Raw genomic sequence first — 17,220 nt, 5'->3', positions numbered from 1 at the left:
CTTACACCCGCCTTCTAATGAGGGCGCAAAATCTGTCTTGGAAGAGCCACCCATCGACTAATCTAATATACGGCAACCTTCCCTCCCTGTGTTTCTTCACTGGTTCGATCCAGAAGAGCGCAGTTTGCCGGCCACTGCTACAGAGCTGACAATGAGGTTATATCTTCCCTTCTTCTCTGGAGTCCTGCCTCAGGGCGGACTAGAGGTAGAAAGCTGTCGTTCCCTGATGTCATCGCTAGGGACACATGCTTCAGTAGGCAGTAACTGGGGGTGGCAATGAAGGACCGGTGCTTCAGTAGGCAGGAACTGGGGGCTGCTTCACCGTGTTTTTAGTTGCCATTTGTTCGGCATATTGAGCAGGCCAGCAGTGGAGGACCTGAAGGGGCCGTTTGGGACATATCTAGGCAGGCAGGCAGTAGGTGAGGAGGCCCATGCACAACTTACAGTATACAGTCTGCTAGTTTAACATTAGTTGTTGTTAGGCCAACCAAGGACAAACTGTACAGAATAGCATGGAGGGAAGATTGCTTTGCAATTGGCTAGTCTGTTGCTGGGCGAACCAGTTGACTGATGTAACTTAATCACTCAGTCAGTCAATCTGTTGGTCCGCCCAAAGAATATTTTCCAGTAATTCCACAGATTAATCAATCATGGAAATAATAGTTGCAGCCCTAAATGTATAATGTCTGTAAATATGGAGTCTCCTGTAAAACACAGCACACACAAATTACTTGCATACTAACATTTAGAAGATGGTTAGAAGTGGTTGTGCGCTATTTAATAGATAGATAGACCTTTATTGATCCCATGGTGGAAATGCATTTGTCATGAAGTTACACAGGACCTAGGAGTAACACAAATGCTAATAATAGAAATAAAAAAATCACACCTGCGTGAAGTGAGAGGCGCTCTTATCGTACATCATCATGACATAAAATAGACACTGTCTATTTGCTCAGACACTTTTATGATGTAAAATTGGGAATGGGAATTTAATGTTTGTGTAGGACAAAGTTTGTGCACACACTAAAAGCTGGATATAAGAGGGGCTAGAGCCCCTCAAAAATAAAGAGTCGGCAGGAAGAAGGCATGGAAATAGTGAAGAGTTCCAGACTATAGGGCAGCACGGGTCCATCCGGACCCGAACACCTGAGACCCGAACCGAGAACCGAGCCGGTTCGGGTCCAAAATATTGACTTGTCCCTCGGGCAGGGTACGGATCCACCTTGAAATGCAGTTACCCGAAATAACCGTGAGGATCCAAGATTTATATATTAAACCCTTCAACTTTAAAAATAGGTTTCATAAATAGACATGCGTGCGTTGTAATTATTACATTCTAAAGTCCATATTGTCTGTTGAACAGAGTCAACGAGGGCTGGGTCTCGTCAGGCACCTCGACATGAGCGAGAGCGCTCTCTCTTTCGCTTGTGCGTGTGAGCGCTTGCGCACACGCACGCACGGATCGGTTCGTTCTGATATCTCCGGGTCCGTTTCGGACCGGGTCCAATTTTATGGACCCGTGCTGCCCTCTATTCCAGACACCAGGTCTACTACAGAAATATATGGCCCTCTGCACTGGAACTGCCTGGGAAATGACAGGGTGGAAGAGCTTTCAACAGGTGTACTGTTGATATAAGTGGTCAATAAATATATAATAATCATGAATGATAACACATGCTAATAAGTTACGGTCAATTAATGTGTTCTCTTTACTCTCTTTCTCTCCAGGATATACTGCTGCGGGCACCCAATACAAAGTGCCTCCCGGTCAGACGAATGGAGCCCCCCCTCCCTACACTCCCACCCCTACCCCATACCCAACGGCCATGTATCCAATCCGCAGTGCCTACCCTCAGCAGAACCTGCAGAACCTATATGCACAGGTCAGACGACTAACTAATCATATTTGATGCTTAACCACCTAAACCCTCCTTCGTTCACCATGGTCACCCAAGGGTCTGTACTGTAGTTGTACCCTCAGTTTTTTTCCCTCTACATCAAATCTCTTCACCAAAAAGGGCTGGTCTATAGGCCTATCTCACAGCCCCCTTTCCACGCCCACTTCCGGTAGATAGTGGTGTCATTTAACATTAGGCATTTACACTTTTTTTTCTCTGGAGAATCTAAGTACATTTCCTAATGTTAAAATGTCAAAGACCGATAATAATATGAAGAAAACACAATGGTATAACAACTCATAAGTAGAATAAACCTTACCTTTACAAAACGGTAGTTTGTGGCTTGTGAAAATACCTCTTTTAACATGGAAGCCTATGGACCGCAAAAAAAATAACACCACTAGCTCCAAAAGGGGGCGTGGAAAGGGGGCGGGGAAATGCTGTGAGATAGGCCTTTAGCTTGTAGACCGTCTAGTTCATCTGTCAGGGAGGGAGGGAGGTCTTAACAATTTAAACCCAATATACACAAGTGAAACAGGAATGCCTAGCCTAGTCCTGCAGACATCAGCACCACAAACTAAAGGTCTTTACACACCGTGGGTGAATTTTCAATGCAAATAATTCCCTCAAAACTCATAAAGTCAATGCAAAGCAATGAATTTCCACGGATAAAAATGCGTTTGTTATTTTTTCGCTCTGCTGTCGAATTGTGCGGACATTTGCTGGCGAATGCTACACTGACCAATCAAAATGCAGCCCAAACTGTGTTTTGGTCTATAAACAGCGGCGTACTGTACAGTAGTTGTGAACGTACGTGCCGTTATTGTGAACAGAGCAGCAGCCAGCCCGCAGCCATGCCATACTCATACTTACAGAGCAGCAGCCAGTCCGCAGCCATGCCATACTCATACTTACAGACATGTATGCATGCATACATTACATACATACAAACAGATAAAGTCAGATGTATTTGATTAATTAAAAAAGGAATCGATAAAATAGTCTATACTGTACAGCACTGGAGTTGGGGGGGAGCCTCTTCTCCACGTTATTAACCTACTGCTCGCACTTGTGTGCGAGCAGCAGCCACCAACGGACTGCGCCAAACTTTGGTCAACTCAACTGTCATTGCATCTCTCTATGTATTTATAATATTATAACCAACGGCACGGATGGGCTGGGCGGCTGTGGACCACAAATTACTCTGGGCCCCAACCCCCAACACAATTGCTTTGTCTGCATCACGGTAGTGAAGAAGTGTTGGAAAGATATGAAGGATATCATGAGGAGTGGAGAGAAGTGACAAATAATCGCATGTACGCGTTGCATTTAGGTCTGTATAGACAAATATTTCGCATTTTTGGGTTTATTCGCATCGTTAATTCGACAGTGTGTAATGACCTGAGCTGAAGGGAATGGTGTCCTGGCTGGAGACAACCGTAACATGTTTCTAATGTGTGCACATCTCTTCACAGTCATCACACTACAAAAACTGTTGCACAACTATGCCGGTTTGCGTGGTCATATATGAGTCATGTTCATATTTGGGCACAATCGATTTGCGCTAACTTCGGGGATCTCCATATAACCTGCATGTCATGACAGATTAATTTAGCATTAGCATCAACTTGTAGATAAATGTTTCTGTTATCTCCCGCTGTCTCTCTTTCTCACTGATGTCTGGTCTGCTCTGGTCTGATGTCACACACTACAAAAAACGAACCTGCAGAACCTGCAGAACCTATATGCACAGGTCAGACGACTAATCATATTTGATGCATAACCACCTAAACCCTCCTTTGTTCACCATGGTCACCCAAGGGTCTGTACTGTAGTTTTACCCTCAGTTCTTTTCCTCTACATCAAATCTCTTCAACAAAAATGGCTGGTCTATTATGCTCACACAACGCATTGCATTGTGAGCTTGTAGACCGTCTAGTTCTAGTTCATCTGTCAGAGGGAGGTCTTAACAATTTAAACCCAATATATATACTTAGTTGACCGGAACACCCCAGGGGTCTATAATAGGTTTTCCCACTTAAACCCTAGGGATGTTGGTGTTTAAGTGGTTAACACACAAGTGAAACCGGAATGCCTAGCCTAGTCCTGCAGACATCAGCACCACAAACTAAAGGTCTTTACACACCGTGGGTGAATTTTCAATGCAAATAATTCCCTTAAAAAAAAAATTATCAAAGTCAATGCAAGCTTCCACATCACCAATGCATTTCCACTGAGAAAAATGTGTCTGTTATTTTTTCGCTCTGCTGTCGAATTGTGCGGACATTTGCTGGCGAATGCTACACTGACCAATCAAAATCCAGCCCAAACTGTGTTTTGGTCTATAAACAGCGGCGTACTGTACAGTAGTTGTGAACGTACCGTTATTGTGAACAGAGCAGCAGCCAGCCCGCAGCCATGCCATACTCATACTTACAGACATGCATGCATACATACATTACATACATACAAACAGATAGTCAGATGTATTTGATTCATTAAAAAAGGAATCGATAAAATAGTCGGCAAGACACTGTCATTGCATCTCTATGTATTTATAATATTATCGCATCGTTAATTCGCCAGTGTGTAATGACCTGAGCTGAAGGGAATGGTGTCCTGGCTGGAGACAACCGTAACATGTTTCTAATGTGAGCACATCTCTTCAGTCATCACACTACAAAAACTGTTGCTCAACTATGCCGGTTTGCGTGGTCATATCTGAGTCATGTTCATATTTGGGCACAATCGATTTGCTTCGGGGATCTCCATATAACCTGCATGTGATGACAGATTAATTTAGCATTAGCATCAACTTGTAGATAAATGTTTCTGTTATCTCTCGCTGTCTCTCTTTCTCACTGATCGAGCTCTGGTCTGATGTCACACACTACAAAAAACGCTACACAACAACGCCGATTTGCACGGTCATATGTGTCATGTCCATATTTGGGCATAATCGATTTGCGCTAACGTTGGGGATCTCCATAGAACTGCCATGTGATGTCAGACACTACAGAAACCGTTGCCTAACAACGCCGATTTCCATATTCTGACATAATCAGGCCACAACTTGAACTTTATTGTGATAATTACTATGTATATATTTGTGTGTTCTCATGCTGTTTCTGTGTTTGCTGTCACAGGGGGCATACTATACCCAGCCAGTGTATGCGGCTCAGCCACATGTCATCCACCACACTACTGTGGTACAGCCCAACAGCATCCCCTCGGCAGCTCTTTACCCTGCCCAGGTCCCCATGGCCAATCCCCGCCAACAACAAATGGCTGCCATGGGGATGGTAGCAGGGACAACCATGGCTATGAGCGCAGGTAATGCCAGTGGCCTTCTGTCATCACATCGATTCAGTTTGTTTGTTAGAGATTAACCACAAAATGTCAATTTGGTAGATGTTTGGGTTGTGTAGTTAGGTAGTATGTTCAATAGTCTAATTTAAAATGGATCATTAAAACATTCAAGACCCACTAACATATATTGCAGTGAATCAGGTGCAAGTGCAACTTTACAACCAGCTCAGTGGCCTTGTGGCTAGAGTGTCCGCCCTGAGACTGGGGGACGTCAGAGTTTGATCCCCGGCCGTGTCATACCAAAGACTCTGAAAAATGGGCCCAGTGCCTCCCTGCTTGCACTCAGCGTCAAAGAGTTGGACCCTCATGGCTCGGCAAGGCTTACTTACTTATAACTTTACAAAACCAAAGGTTCATGGTTCAAGGTTAGTTAGCTTTATTGTCCCTTGCGGGAAATAAAATTGGTTTGCAGCCAGGTAATACACACATCAAACGACATTCAAAACACTAATTGTAAAAGGCTTAAACCTAAGAACAGGGCACTAGAGACAGAGAATTCATAACATTCAATAGTAGCAGCGTCAGCAAATATGCATTAGTAGGCAATCTGTGCAAAGAGGCAAGAATAAAGTGCTATCTTCTGTTCAGCAGCTGAATAGCAGCCGAGACAAAGGATAGTTTGAACCGGTTAGTCTTTGTAGTGGGCACCCTCAACCGAAGACCTGAGGGCAACAGTTCAAACTCAGACCGAAGTGATCCGAGACCTCCAGGAGGGAGGAGGCTCTCTTAAACAGTCAATGGAGAGAATTTTTTTGAATGAAACGGATAATTAACGGACTACTGAAGATATTTCTTCATTATTTTCATAAGAGTTACATCATGGCAAGTTAACTACGCAATCCAAAACTCAACCAAAGTGTCATTTTGCTGTAAGCCCTAATAATAATTTGAAAGTGGTTAAAACAAGCTGCTTTAATCACAATTAACCACAATGTTCATAGCTTTCAGCCCATCATGTTAGCTTATTACTCCATAATGGTACAGCACAGGTTGTATTACAATGTTTCAATGCCTTCCTGAGTTGTTTGCCTTCATAAAACGTCTCAGTCTTTGTACCAGACCGGTGTCATTGTTTCCCTTTAGGGACCCAGCTGACAACGCTTCAGCACGCTCAGCTCGGAGGACACCCCGTTACCGTGCCAACCTATAGGCCCCAGGGGACACCTGGATACAGCTACGTTCCACCCCACTGGTAGAGCCCGCCCATTCATTACGTGAGTTACTTTGGTTTTGTACTAGTTGTTGTCTCTGGGAAACCTACTTCTTTCTGATGTGTTTGTTTTCAGTTGTTCTCAAACTTCGGGAATAAACTTAATTTAAAAAAATATTTCTCTATCACTAAACACGGGTGAAATTCACCCGAATACCTGCCCAGTAGAAAAAGAACAGGGATGTGGGCAGGGAAACAAACCTACCTTCTATGATGTCACGAGCATCATGAAGGTACTGAAAGACCCACCCACCTCAGACATCAGCAACATTATGAAAATTCCAAAATTATAAGTCCGGGTGAAAATCACCCGTGTTTAGTCTTCTAGAGTTAATATTATATTGATTGTTTGGATACTTTATTAACAGTTTCCAAAAGGCAAGGCTGTGCGATATGACGATATAATATCGTATAGACGATAGAAAATGTCTATCGTGAAAAATGTTCTCTATCGTTTATTTAGTTGTGTCGCAAAACAAGCGTTACGGCAGTATTTTGCATCACAGCGCCCAGCCACGCTGTGCTGCTATTTCATAACAAACATGAATCGGATAGCTGACGAGATTCAGAGCGGGGTAATACTAAAGTAACTGTTCACTGTTATAAATGCAGGTTTCATGTTGGGTCAAATTGATAAACTGAGCCACGCATGTTTTACACGGTTGAACAATGGAGGTTGTCCGTCGGGTGCAAACTTAGTCTTCTACTTCTTTCCTCTTACCTGCGCAGTCCTGTCTTCTTGTTTTATTGTTCCAAATAAATTATTCCAAAAGTGAAAAGTCCTTAATTCAGCAACAGCTTCCAACAACAACACAAGACGCTAACTGAAGTTGTGATCATGTTAAAAAAAGAAAAACATCCACTCGACCCATACGCACAGCTGGGCATACAGAGTTGACGACACGTTCTCTCACTCTATCGCCTGTAGTCAATTAAACATTGTTAAGCTTCCCAACGTGTTTAACAAACTACACTACAACTACAAGAGAAAGTGTAACATTTTGAATCCCTTGGCCTATACAGATCTTAACATTAACTGAAACAACTGTAGCAGTGAGTGACATGAGGTATTCTTTTTCCTTAGACAATTTAATGCAGACATAGGCCTGTACTTCTGTGTCTGAATGGGAAAATCTTATTTTTTTATTTTTGCTTTTTAATTGTCATAATAATAATAATAATAATAATAATAATAAATATAATTATTATATAGATTTTATTTTGTATTTTTGTACTTGCTTTAGGCCTGTCTGTGCATGGGCAGGGCATCAGTATTATATTCATATAATTAGACTGGATATTGTTCTTTTCCTGTTTTTTGAGTGGTGCAACCACACTATAGACAGTTATGTGTGTATGTCCCTGTGTCCGAGCACGAAATTAGCATAAGTATTGTCACCACCAAGTGTCACTGTTGTGCAGCCTAACACACAGGCAGATGCCAGGGAGGAGAGCTTGTACAGTACAGTACAGTACAGTACAGTACAGTACAGTACAGTACAGTACAGTACAGTACAGTACAGTACAGTACAGTACAGTACTCTGCCTGAACAAAAATCTATTTCTTAGATAAAAAATCGGTATCGGAGAAAATATGCTATATCGTGAGTATATCGTTATCGTGATAACAAAAATTCTATATCGTGATATGAGATTGTGTCATATCGCCCAGCCCTAGTTCGGGTTGAGAAAAGCCTGATGATGATGAAGACTGATAATGACGTGTATTCATGCTTTTGAGCACAGAAGCCTGTCACTAACCTTGGTTAGTGACAGGCTTCCCCTGTCACTAACCAAGGCATCTCCTCTCCCTCCCAGCAGATCTGGAGTCCGCCATCGTATGCAACTACTCGAGTCTTACATGGGCTCCCAATGGTTTCCATGGGAACTCGGCACCTGTCTGCAAGAACAAAACTAAAGTGCCACAGCCACTTTACTATAATTTTTTATTTTTATGCGACATTCTCTAATGTTTTTGCAAAAGCTGCTTTTTTTTATTCTCAATTCATTTGCCAACCGGCCAAACATCATTTTCTTTTAATTATTTTTTTCATGTCTTTTTTTTTTTTTTTTTTTTTACTTCCTTTGCTGTATCTGTCATTGAAAACTCCAGAGGGACTCTTTGACCAATCACGGGTGGTGTGTGTGTGTGACTGTGACTGTGTGTGACTGTGTGTGTGTGTGTGTGTGTGTGTGTGACTGTGTGTGTGTGTGTGTGTGTGTGTGTGACTGTGTGTGTGCGTGCAAGTTGGCTGGAGTCTTATTGGGCACTTCATTATCATTATTATCATTCATCTTCACGGCCATTGTTACTCTCATCAACTTATGCTGCCAAAATTTCTAACGACTAGATATCAGCACAGGGTTTTAACTTTTATTAGGACTTTTCTTTTTCAGGATTTTTTTTTAACCGAGGTTCTTTCTCTTTACACTTGGCCCCACCCCCCTTTCTTACCCCCCTCTCTTTTTCATCCTCCGTTTCGGTCTGTCTGCTTTTTGTCCACCTTCCACTTCTGTTTAACCACAGTTGTCTTCCAGCTTGTAGCCTGTCCGTCTGTCAGTCAGTCACCTCTGTCGTTCCATGTGTTCTGTCCGTCAGGTCACCCTGGGTGAGCTCCGTCGATACGACCGGAGCTCTTAAACCTACCGATAAGCCTGATTTATACTTAATTGCGCCGAAAATAGCCAGCCGATAAGCACGCAACATGTCACGGACGGGCCGCAAGCTTGTGGATCGGCTATTTTCAGACACACTAGCGTAGTACCTAGTATGCACTGAACAACGCATCAAGTACAAGTACAAACATACAAGTACAAACATACTACGCAAGCTAGTGTGTTTGTTGTGAGTGACGCATCACGTCATTTATTGTTAACCTATTTGGAGGATGTCATTTAGCTTTATGTATGTGGCTTAGTGTAGGCTGATAAATTATTATTATAAGACATGAACATATTTAGAATGGTGTGTCAACAGTATGCGGGGGTCGTGCACTCTTTCACACATACACACATGCACGCACAGGGGCTCCTGTGCCCAGTTCACAACACCTAATCAGGATTACATTGTGGCACTTACCTCCGAATATGATGTTACCAAAACATACACACACATACGTGCACCATACACAGGGGTGTGTGTGGTGGACACACCCAGTAGAGGGGCTGTGTCTTCAGGTCAACGAGAAGGAGTTTAAAGGGACATCAGTGGCACTAGGAGGGGACAAGAGGAGAGCAAACAGGGTTTTAGGAGCTCTTGAGGAGCAGAGAAGACCATGCAGTCACAGATGGTCACAAGTTGTAAACATGCAGACGTTGACACAAACACAATTCAGCAATTTTAACTTGCATTGAATATATTATCTATTCATATTGTGGGGATGTGGAGTGGGTAATATACAATATATTATAGACCTCCATCTTCCCCTATCCACATAGTTCTGTGGACATGTGGTGTTCTCGCTCTTCCTCCTAGACTAGGACTAATGATCTGGACTCGACGATGGCTTGAGGCACACAGTGAATAATGGACCAGTTGCATTCAGCTCTATCCACTCCAACCCGTAATGCACTGTACACCGTCAAATCCTGAGCGTTAGTTTAAGTCTGAGGCCGTAGGTACAAACAAAACATTTTCCATTTGTACGTTTACAGAGTTACAGACGGGCAAGGGTTCATTTGTAGACACTTAAATTAATACTCAGGATTTGTGTGTGGTAATCGGGAGACTTTTATCTCTGCTGAATTATGTTGGTGCTTTGCACGTACGGTGGGAATGGTACCCTGACAAATTTTCATCCATATACTGGAATTTGGATAAAAACACAACTGGGATATGAGCCATTATTCACAACATCTGTGTGCCTGAAAATACTAGTGTCCTGTCATTGGTTATTGTTGGTAGCTTTGAGAGGAGTGGGTGTTTAGTTCGGTGCTGTTTTTCAGGATCTAAAAAAAAAAAAAAAAAAGTGACGGATATTAGACTACAGATTGTTGTAACAAAAGCATTTATAGTGAAGGTGTGTAGATCAAGTGGTTTGATATTGCAATAATATAATAAGAGGGAATGCCTCCAACTGTTACCGCACAGTAATTATTTTATCAGCATTTTAAATCTATTTTTTGTTTTTGGGTGGGGGTAAAAGCTTATTGTAATCTTTAAATATGGATCACAGGCGACATATGCAGCCTCTGTCCGAGAATGATCACAGTTACAGCTAAGAAGAATAGAACATATCAATAATTTGGTTATGGAATAACTTTGAGATGAAATGTTGCACAAAAAAAGACAAAAATACAACAACTACTATCACCTTGATTACTATCATTTAATGCCAAGTAACGGGTAGCTAGGCTATGATGGTGCAAGAGGGAGAAAGAGGCCATTTTACAATGACATTTAATTCAATAGAAAAGTAAAATGATAGGGTTGAGTGTTGGGTGAGGTGTTCTTAGTCCTGTTTGTACGCTAGTATGTTAATTTTCAACAAAGGGTACAGCATAACGCCAGCGGCCACTGTCGAAGGAAAGCCATGGAAGGAGAAAAGTAAAAGCTTCTTTTACCATTGGCCTCCATGCAGTTTGGAGACCATAGCATGGTGCTGAGGGTTGTGAAATGACTGAAATAACCCAAATGGGCCTTGCCATTTGAATTAAAATTGTCATTGACTGAAAAATACCAAGAGAATGACTTAAGGATTTATTAAACCAACCACTACTTGTGTCAGTATTTTTTGGTTAAGTTATCCCCCCCCCCCCCTCACTCAGTGGTCATAACGTGTGTGCATAATATTCAGGTGTATTTCACAATTACATTGGAAGTTGAAAGAAAATGCAGTATATTTATACAGCGAGTGGTACAGTAGTGTGTTTCTAGCTAAGCATGGTTGCATTAGTGTTGCAGCTACTGTTTGTGCTTTTAATATATATATATATCTATATCTATATATTTTTAACTCTTAACCTCTGTCCTCAAGATACTTTGTCACAGAGGAGGGGGAAGTTAAGGCAAGGTCTGTCAATTGATCTCATTCACACGGCAGCCATTTTGCTCTGTGTTTTCGTGTAAGGGGGTGAGGGGAGCTGGTAACATTTACATTATGAAGTGATGAAGTTTGTTCACCAATACTATCATTATTGTAAGGAAATGGGGAGGTCTTGGGCAACAGCTAATCATTCCACATATTAAAGAGTCTCACCTTTGACATAATTCACTGGTCCTAGTGTGAACAAAAACAGATTAATATTGGCCTGTTTATCCGATTCAAAGTGGTTGCCGTGTGAATATGCTTAATGACGAGATTAAGTGGAGATTTGTTGACGCAATCAAGGGACCGTCACAGTTGGCTGCTAGGCACAGAAGTGACATCCTTTTGCTGTCACAAATGCTTGTGGCACCAGTACCGTTTTCCCAAGGTCGCTGAACTTCCACATCGTTGTCCAGGGAACTTAGTTGCCTGATTATTGTTCCTTGAATTTACAGACCCTGAGTTTAAGGAAGCGACCAGAGGACCAATCACAGGACTTTAATGGATGAGGGGACAGCATTCCTGAATGTCTAATACACTGTTTGTGCATCAAGAGATTACCACGACATACCAGGAAGGTGTCCTTCCTATCCATTTTTGTTCTGTGGTGTGAATAGCTATTACAATAACTTCTTGCAAACTTTTCTTCCCAACACCCTCCATTATGTGCCATATTTCAAAATGTAACCATTTAGTAGATATCTTTATTTCTTGAGTAAACTAGCCGGTAAACTAGTCCTTAACGTCTAGCTTCCTGTGGATGTGTTTCCTGTTGCAGTCCTGTTTTCTCACGTTCTGAATGCATATCGGCGGTCGCACTGAATAGATCCTTTGCTTTCACACGATGCCACACCTCACTTCTGAGGCCATACAGTAGTGTAATTCAAAATGCCATCAAATCCTACATGCCTACCCCCCTCCATTATCACACCAACTCTCCCTCTCTTCATGCTCATTTCTTCTTGGCCTTTGCTTATTTTTATTTATTTTTTATTTTCAATTTTACACCGCCCCTCCGGAATAAGAGTTGTATTGAATCGATGATGACCAAATTGACAACACTAGTATTGGTGAAGGCCTTGATAATGTTGAAAGCTTCACCTAGCATGTTTGAACACTAGATGGCACTGTTGCCATAAAACAGCTACCATAATATGTGCCATAGCGTTTAGACCTTTTTGAAATGAAACAGTCACACCAGGCTGCATTATTATTTTTCTCCCAAGTAAACAAAGTTCCTATGATCAGATATTTGGCTTGTACAAAAATGTATGAGACCCACTTGAGTATTTTGGGCAGACAAAGAAATGTGACCTAGGCCATAATTCATATAAATGTCTTGGTACAGAAGTTATTATCCTTTCAGCAGTGCTAGACGAAAGTATGAGGCCAAACTAAGTTTGGCTGATTCTTTGGACTGAAATATGATTTTATCTTTGCTGCAGTCTCTCGAGTACAACAGACAGTCGTACAACAGAGTCATGAAACAAAAATGAGCTCACAATGTGTCGTGGACGCTCTGTGAGCATATAGAAAAGGAAAGGCAGTGTCCTCGTGGACCCTGGGATCAAGGCTCTGGAAGATGTGCTCCTGGCCCTGTCTGGTGGGGTACTCACTGAAGGGTGACTGGTTTAGCTGTTCCGGCTTCTAGTTTCAGAGGAGTCACATTGAATCGGGGTGGCGAAATGGCTTCCTTACGATCTTTGTTCCTTTTTCTTTTTTCTTTTTTTTCTTTTTTTTTAAGTTTGCACTTATGTGAAAAGTCGACCAGTTTAAGACTGTTTGGAGGCCAAAAAAAACAAGGTTGTCTTAATCTCGATATTTCATCATTTCATTCCTGCACTTTGTGCATCATTCCAACTTTTGCAACTTTTCCAAATAATCGACTTAAATGCAGTTCATACCTTTTCCCCTTTTTTTTTAGCTATACATTTCAATTTTGTGCTTCCACACTTGAAACGGAAGTGAAGATGCATTCAGAGATACATTTAAACATTTCTGTCCAGCTCCCCCTCCCCCCCCCCCCCCCTCCCCCTTTTCTTTTTGCCTTGCAGTCGTCAGATTTATTTCATGAATATTGATTGAAACACTACTATTGAAATTCATAGTAGGCTCTTATAAATGTCTTCGGTGTTCTGCTGCAGCTTTTTATTATTTTCAACTTGTCCGAGATTGATCTCGTTTTAGTCTAATTTGACACTAAATGTGATGCAAAAAGTGGAAATTCCTCGTCTTCCAAAAAAGAAAAAAGTACCTGCATCTCCCTGATCAAGTACTAGGAACAACCCCGCCTTTGGAAGTTTTAGTTTGGTACCCAGTTTGCACATATACGGTGGTATATTCATGCCATACGTCTGTGTTACAAACTGAAGCCCAGCGTCTTTAACGTTGAGAGAAGTGAATTGTATGTTAGCTATTTGGTCCAGAGTTAAGGACCTGCGTCAGGCTTGTGATATGAAGTGTAAATTTGTTTCATTTTGTTTTTTTGTTTTTTTAATGTTTTTGTTGTTGATTTTTTTTTCTTTCTTTTGTTTTTTTGAAAGATCAGTTAGTGATCTTAGTACTATAACTAAGCCAAGTTTGTAATTGTATAATATTTACTGTAAAATGTAGAACATTGAATAACTATTAAAATTTTCCTATAAAAGGAAAGGAGTTGTCTGTCGTGAAATTATTATGGATTCTGTGGCAATGTGCACCTGAATGTTGTTTTATTATTATTATTATGGGTAGTGTGAATAAAGAGACTAGAGTAGACTAGGGGTTTGAAACGTTTTTAGTTCAAGACTCAATTTTCTTTTCTTTTTTGCTTTTTCAACAGGGCCCAAACTTACAAGAACTCATGAATGAATCACGAATGCCCTATTTTCACTATTAAAAATAAATAAATCCTACACATTTTTTAAACCTTTTAGTACAAAAGACCCTGGATATTTACCCATGACCCCCACAAACTGCTGAGACAACCAAAATGGTTCTCGACCTTATTTTTGGAAAATGGAGTGAAAGGGAAATAAAGACTAACTTCCTTTTGGTTGGGTAAGACGGGATGGTTTTCACTTCTCTCTGCAGTCGACACATTACATCCTGTTTCATTTAGCAACTCTTACACCACGTGCTACAGACATTGACATATTCAGTCACTGCTTTTAATACAGGCCAACCAACATCATGCAGGTCCTCATCTTTGAATTGTAAAACCAAAGTTCGATACCAGCTGATATAATCTGTCATGTTAAAACTAAGCAACACTTGCGCAGATGATAATTCATTCACTATTTCATGCTGAAGGAATAATATACAGGTGCGGACACATATACGCATCAAGAGGTGGCAAGAAAGCACCTAGAGCAGGTGTCTCGTCCTGGTTTTTAGACAGCTGGTGGATGGAAAAGATGCTCGCGCGGCTTCGACTTGTAGCCTAGTGTTTGCCGACGCTACATGTTGAAGCCACACACTACTGACCACCAGTTGTTTAAAATCCCGGAAGAGACGCGTGGTCTAGGCGTTTTTTGACGTGACAATGTGCTTGCGCCTATGTGCCCACACTCTGAGTGAGTGAATTAATGAGTTGAGTGGATGATTGAGACTGTAGGTAATGCCGGAGGCATGATTGGTTGCAGCCTACCAGGAAGGGAGATGATTGGTTGCAGCCTACCAGGAAGGGTATAAGAGGCTGGTGGTAACGGCAAAGATGGTTTATGTATGAAGATGGGCCAACTTCATTGGAGCCACTAGAGGCGAAATGGTACACAAAGCCTACAAATGGTCTCCTAAATATAGTAGGCGTGGTTTGCTTCTCCCCGACCTCCACCCTCCCCCCTGACAACACTATTTCCACACTCAGTCTAGTAGGTGGTGGTAATGCACCATTTAGGTTTGCCAACCGCCATTAAACCCGATAGAAGAAGAAGACAACAACACTGACAAGTCATTTAACAAAGTACATTGAAAACAACTGACAAGGTGTAATTTTGAAATAGTCGTTTTAGTTTCTCGAAGTCCTCCAACCATATAAATTCATGATTTGGATCTATCTCATTAAAAAGTCTCTCCCTAATAGAGTTGTAGAATGGACAATACAAAACTAAATACTTTTCAATTTCAATTTCCTTTAGATCACACAGACTACATAATCTATCCTCCTCAACCGTGCCTACATATCTGCCTGTCTCAATATGCAGACCAAGTATGCCAGCTCTAATTTGGGCACATAAGGATAATTTCTAATCGTTTTAAATATGTCCATTCATTTCACATTATAATATTCACATATTCTCATCTTAAATATGGGGTCAGAGCCCCCTATGTGTTGTCCGTGAAATTGCAGATGGACAGAGAGAGGCTTCTCAAATCTCGCGAGAGTTTGTTGCTGGGATAAAGAAATGTCATTAACAAAGTAGATTTTCTCCTGATTTGTCTCGCTAAAAGAAGCCATTTTACTATGAATATCTTGTAAATATTGTGTGCCTTGTGATGATTTGGTCCAGTATTTAGTTCAGTGACCATGGAGTTAAGGAATGGTTCAGAAGCTGTGTTCACGTTCACTCCATAGAGTATATATATAATAGAGACTGAACTGGCGCGAAGCTCCGCCCCCCCAGCTATTCATGTCAGTGGAAGTTGCTCAGTGGCGTTTTGAAGCACCCGGAAGACTGCCGGAAGTCCCTCCCAGGACCTCAACTTTGAGGTCCTGAGTGACGTAGGGCAACCGAGCGCTCAACGTTAAAGCCCAGCTGCACGGGGTTTCCCGGTCATGAATCCACGGGTCCGCCTGTAGTCCCTCCTCCTACCACTAGGACCCAGAGCTTCAACGTTGGAAAGTCTGCCTGCCCCCTTGGTTCACTCTCCCATTGGAAATGAATAGACTCCAACATTCTTCCTGTCTCCTAATAATGTTACCGCCCACCTCACGCAGATACAGGAAGTAAAGCAAAGTTGGCCTCTCTTGCTAATTCTCCTCTTGGGTAACGGTCATAGATATTTAAAAAATAGGTGCCTCATTGGCCGCTGCAGTTCGTTGTGTGTTGAAGGAGGGGGGGAAGAATTTACACTGGGAGAGGAAGTAAGCCGGAAGTGTGGAAGGCACGTTACGTCACGCTGCCACTCAAGTGATTACTGGCCAATCACAGCGCATCTTTTCCGGGACTTATCAGACCCGAACATGCGCTTTGTGGCGCACGCTCATGCTTCCGCAGGGCTTCACAAGGAATCTCGGGAAAGTTTTGCCCTCCCTTGAGCACATACGCTCCAGAGCCGGAAAGGGCGTCTACGTTTATACTATGTCTATGGTAACGGTAACCAGCTCATGCGTCCTCTCTCCTCTCCCAGCCAAACACACCACATGTCTATTCATTGTAAATGGTGCATTTATATACCACCTTTATCCAAGGTGCTTTACATAGATTGTGCATCAATTCACCCATTCACACACACATTCATACACAGATGGCGGCGGAAACCATGCAAGGCACCAACCAGCACATAGCAATTAGGGGTTCAGTTTCTTGCTCAAGGACACTTCGACACTAACGTGGGCGGCTGTGGCTCAGGAGGTAGAGCAGGTCGTCCAATGATCCCTGGGTCGGCGGTTCGAATCCCGGCTCCTCCTGTCCACATGTCAAAGTGTCCTTGGGCAAGACACTGAACCCTACATTGCCTCCAATGAGTTGGTCGGTGTGAGCTTGCCACCATTGGTGTCTGAATGTGGGAA

General features: G+C 42.2%; 1 protein-coding gene across 2 annotated transcripts in view; it reads left to right on the top strand.

The window, feature by feature from the left end:
- LOC306932686 (myelin-associated neurite-outgrowth inhibitor-like) overlaps positions 1-14,159 on the top strand; it is a 40,173-nt gene extending 26,014 nt beyond the window's left edge. The window contains exons 5-8 of one of the 2 annotated variants that reach the window (XM_079514576.1): positions 1,732-1,886; positions 5,048-5,234; positions 6,354-6,484; positions 8,302-14,159. In XM_079514576.1, the coding sequence (XP_079370702.1) occupies positions 1,732-1,886; positions 5,048-5,234; positions 6,354-6,466 (455 nt within the window). In that variant the 3' untranslated portion in view covers positions 6,467-6,484; positions 8,302-14,159. Of the gene's footprint in view, positions 1-1,731; positions 1,887-5,047; positions 5,235-6,329; positions 6,485-8,301 lie in introns of both variants that reach the window. The other variant, XM_079514575.1, reaches the window with a different exon arrangement.
- The last annotated feature ends 3,061 nt before the right edge of the window (positions 14,160-17,220 follow it).

This window comes from Electrona antarctica (assembly GCF_951216825.1).
Source record: "Electrona antarctica genome assembly, chromosome: 11".
In the NCBI taxonomy this organism is placed as follows: domain Eukaryota; kingdom Metazoa; phylum Chordata; class Actinopteri; order Myctophiformes; family Myctophidae; genus Electrona; species Electrona antarctica.
This window is presented reverse-complemented; position numbering and strand designations above follow the sequence as displayed.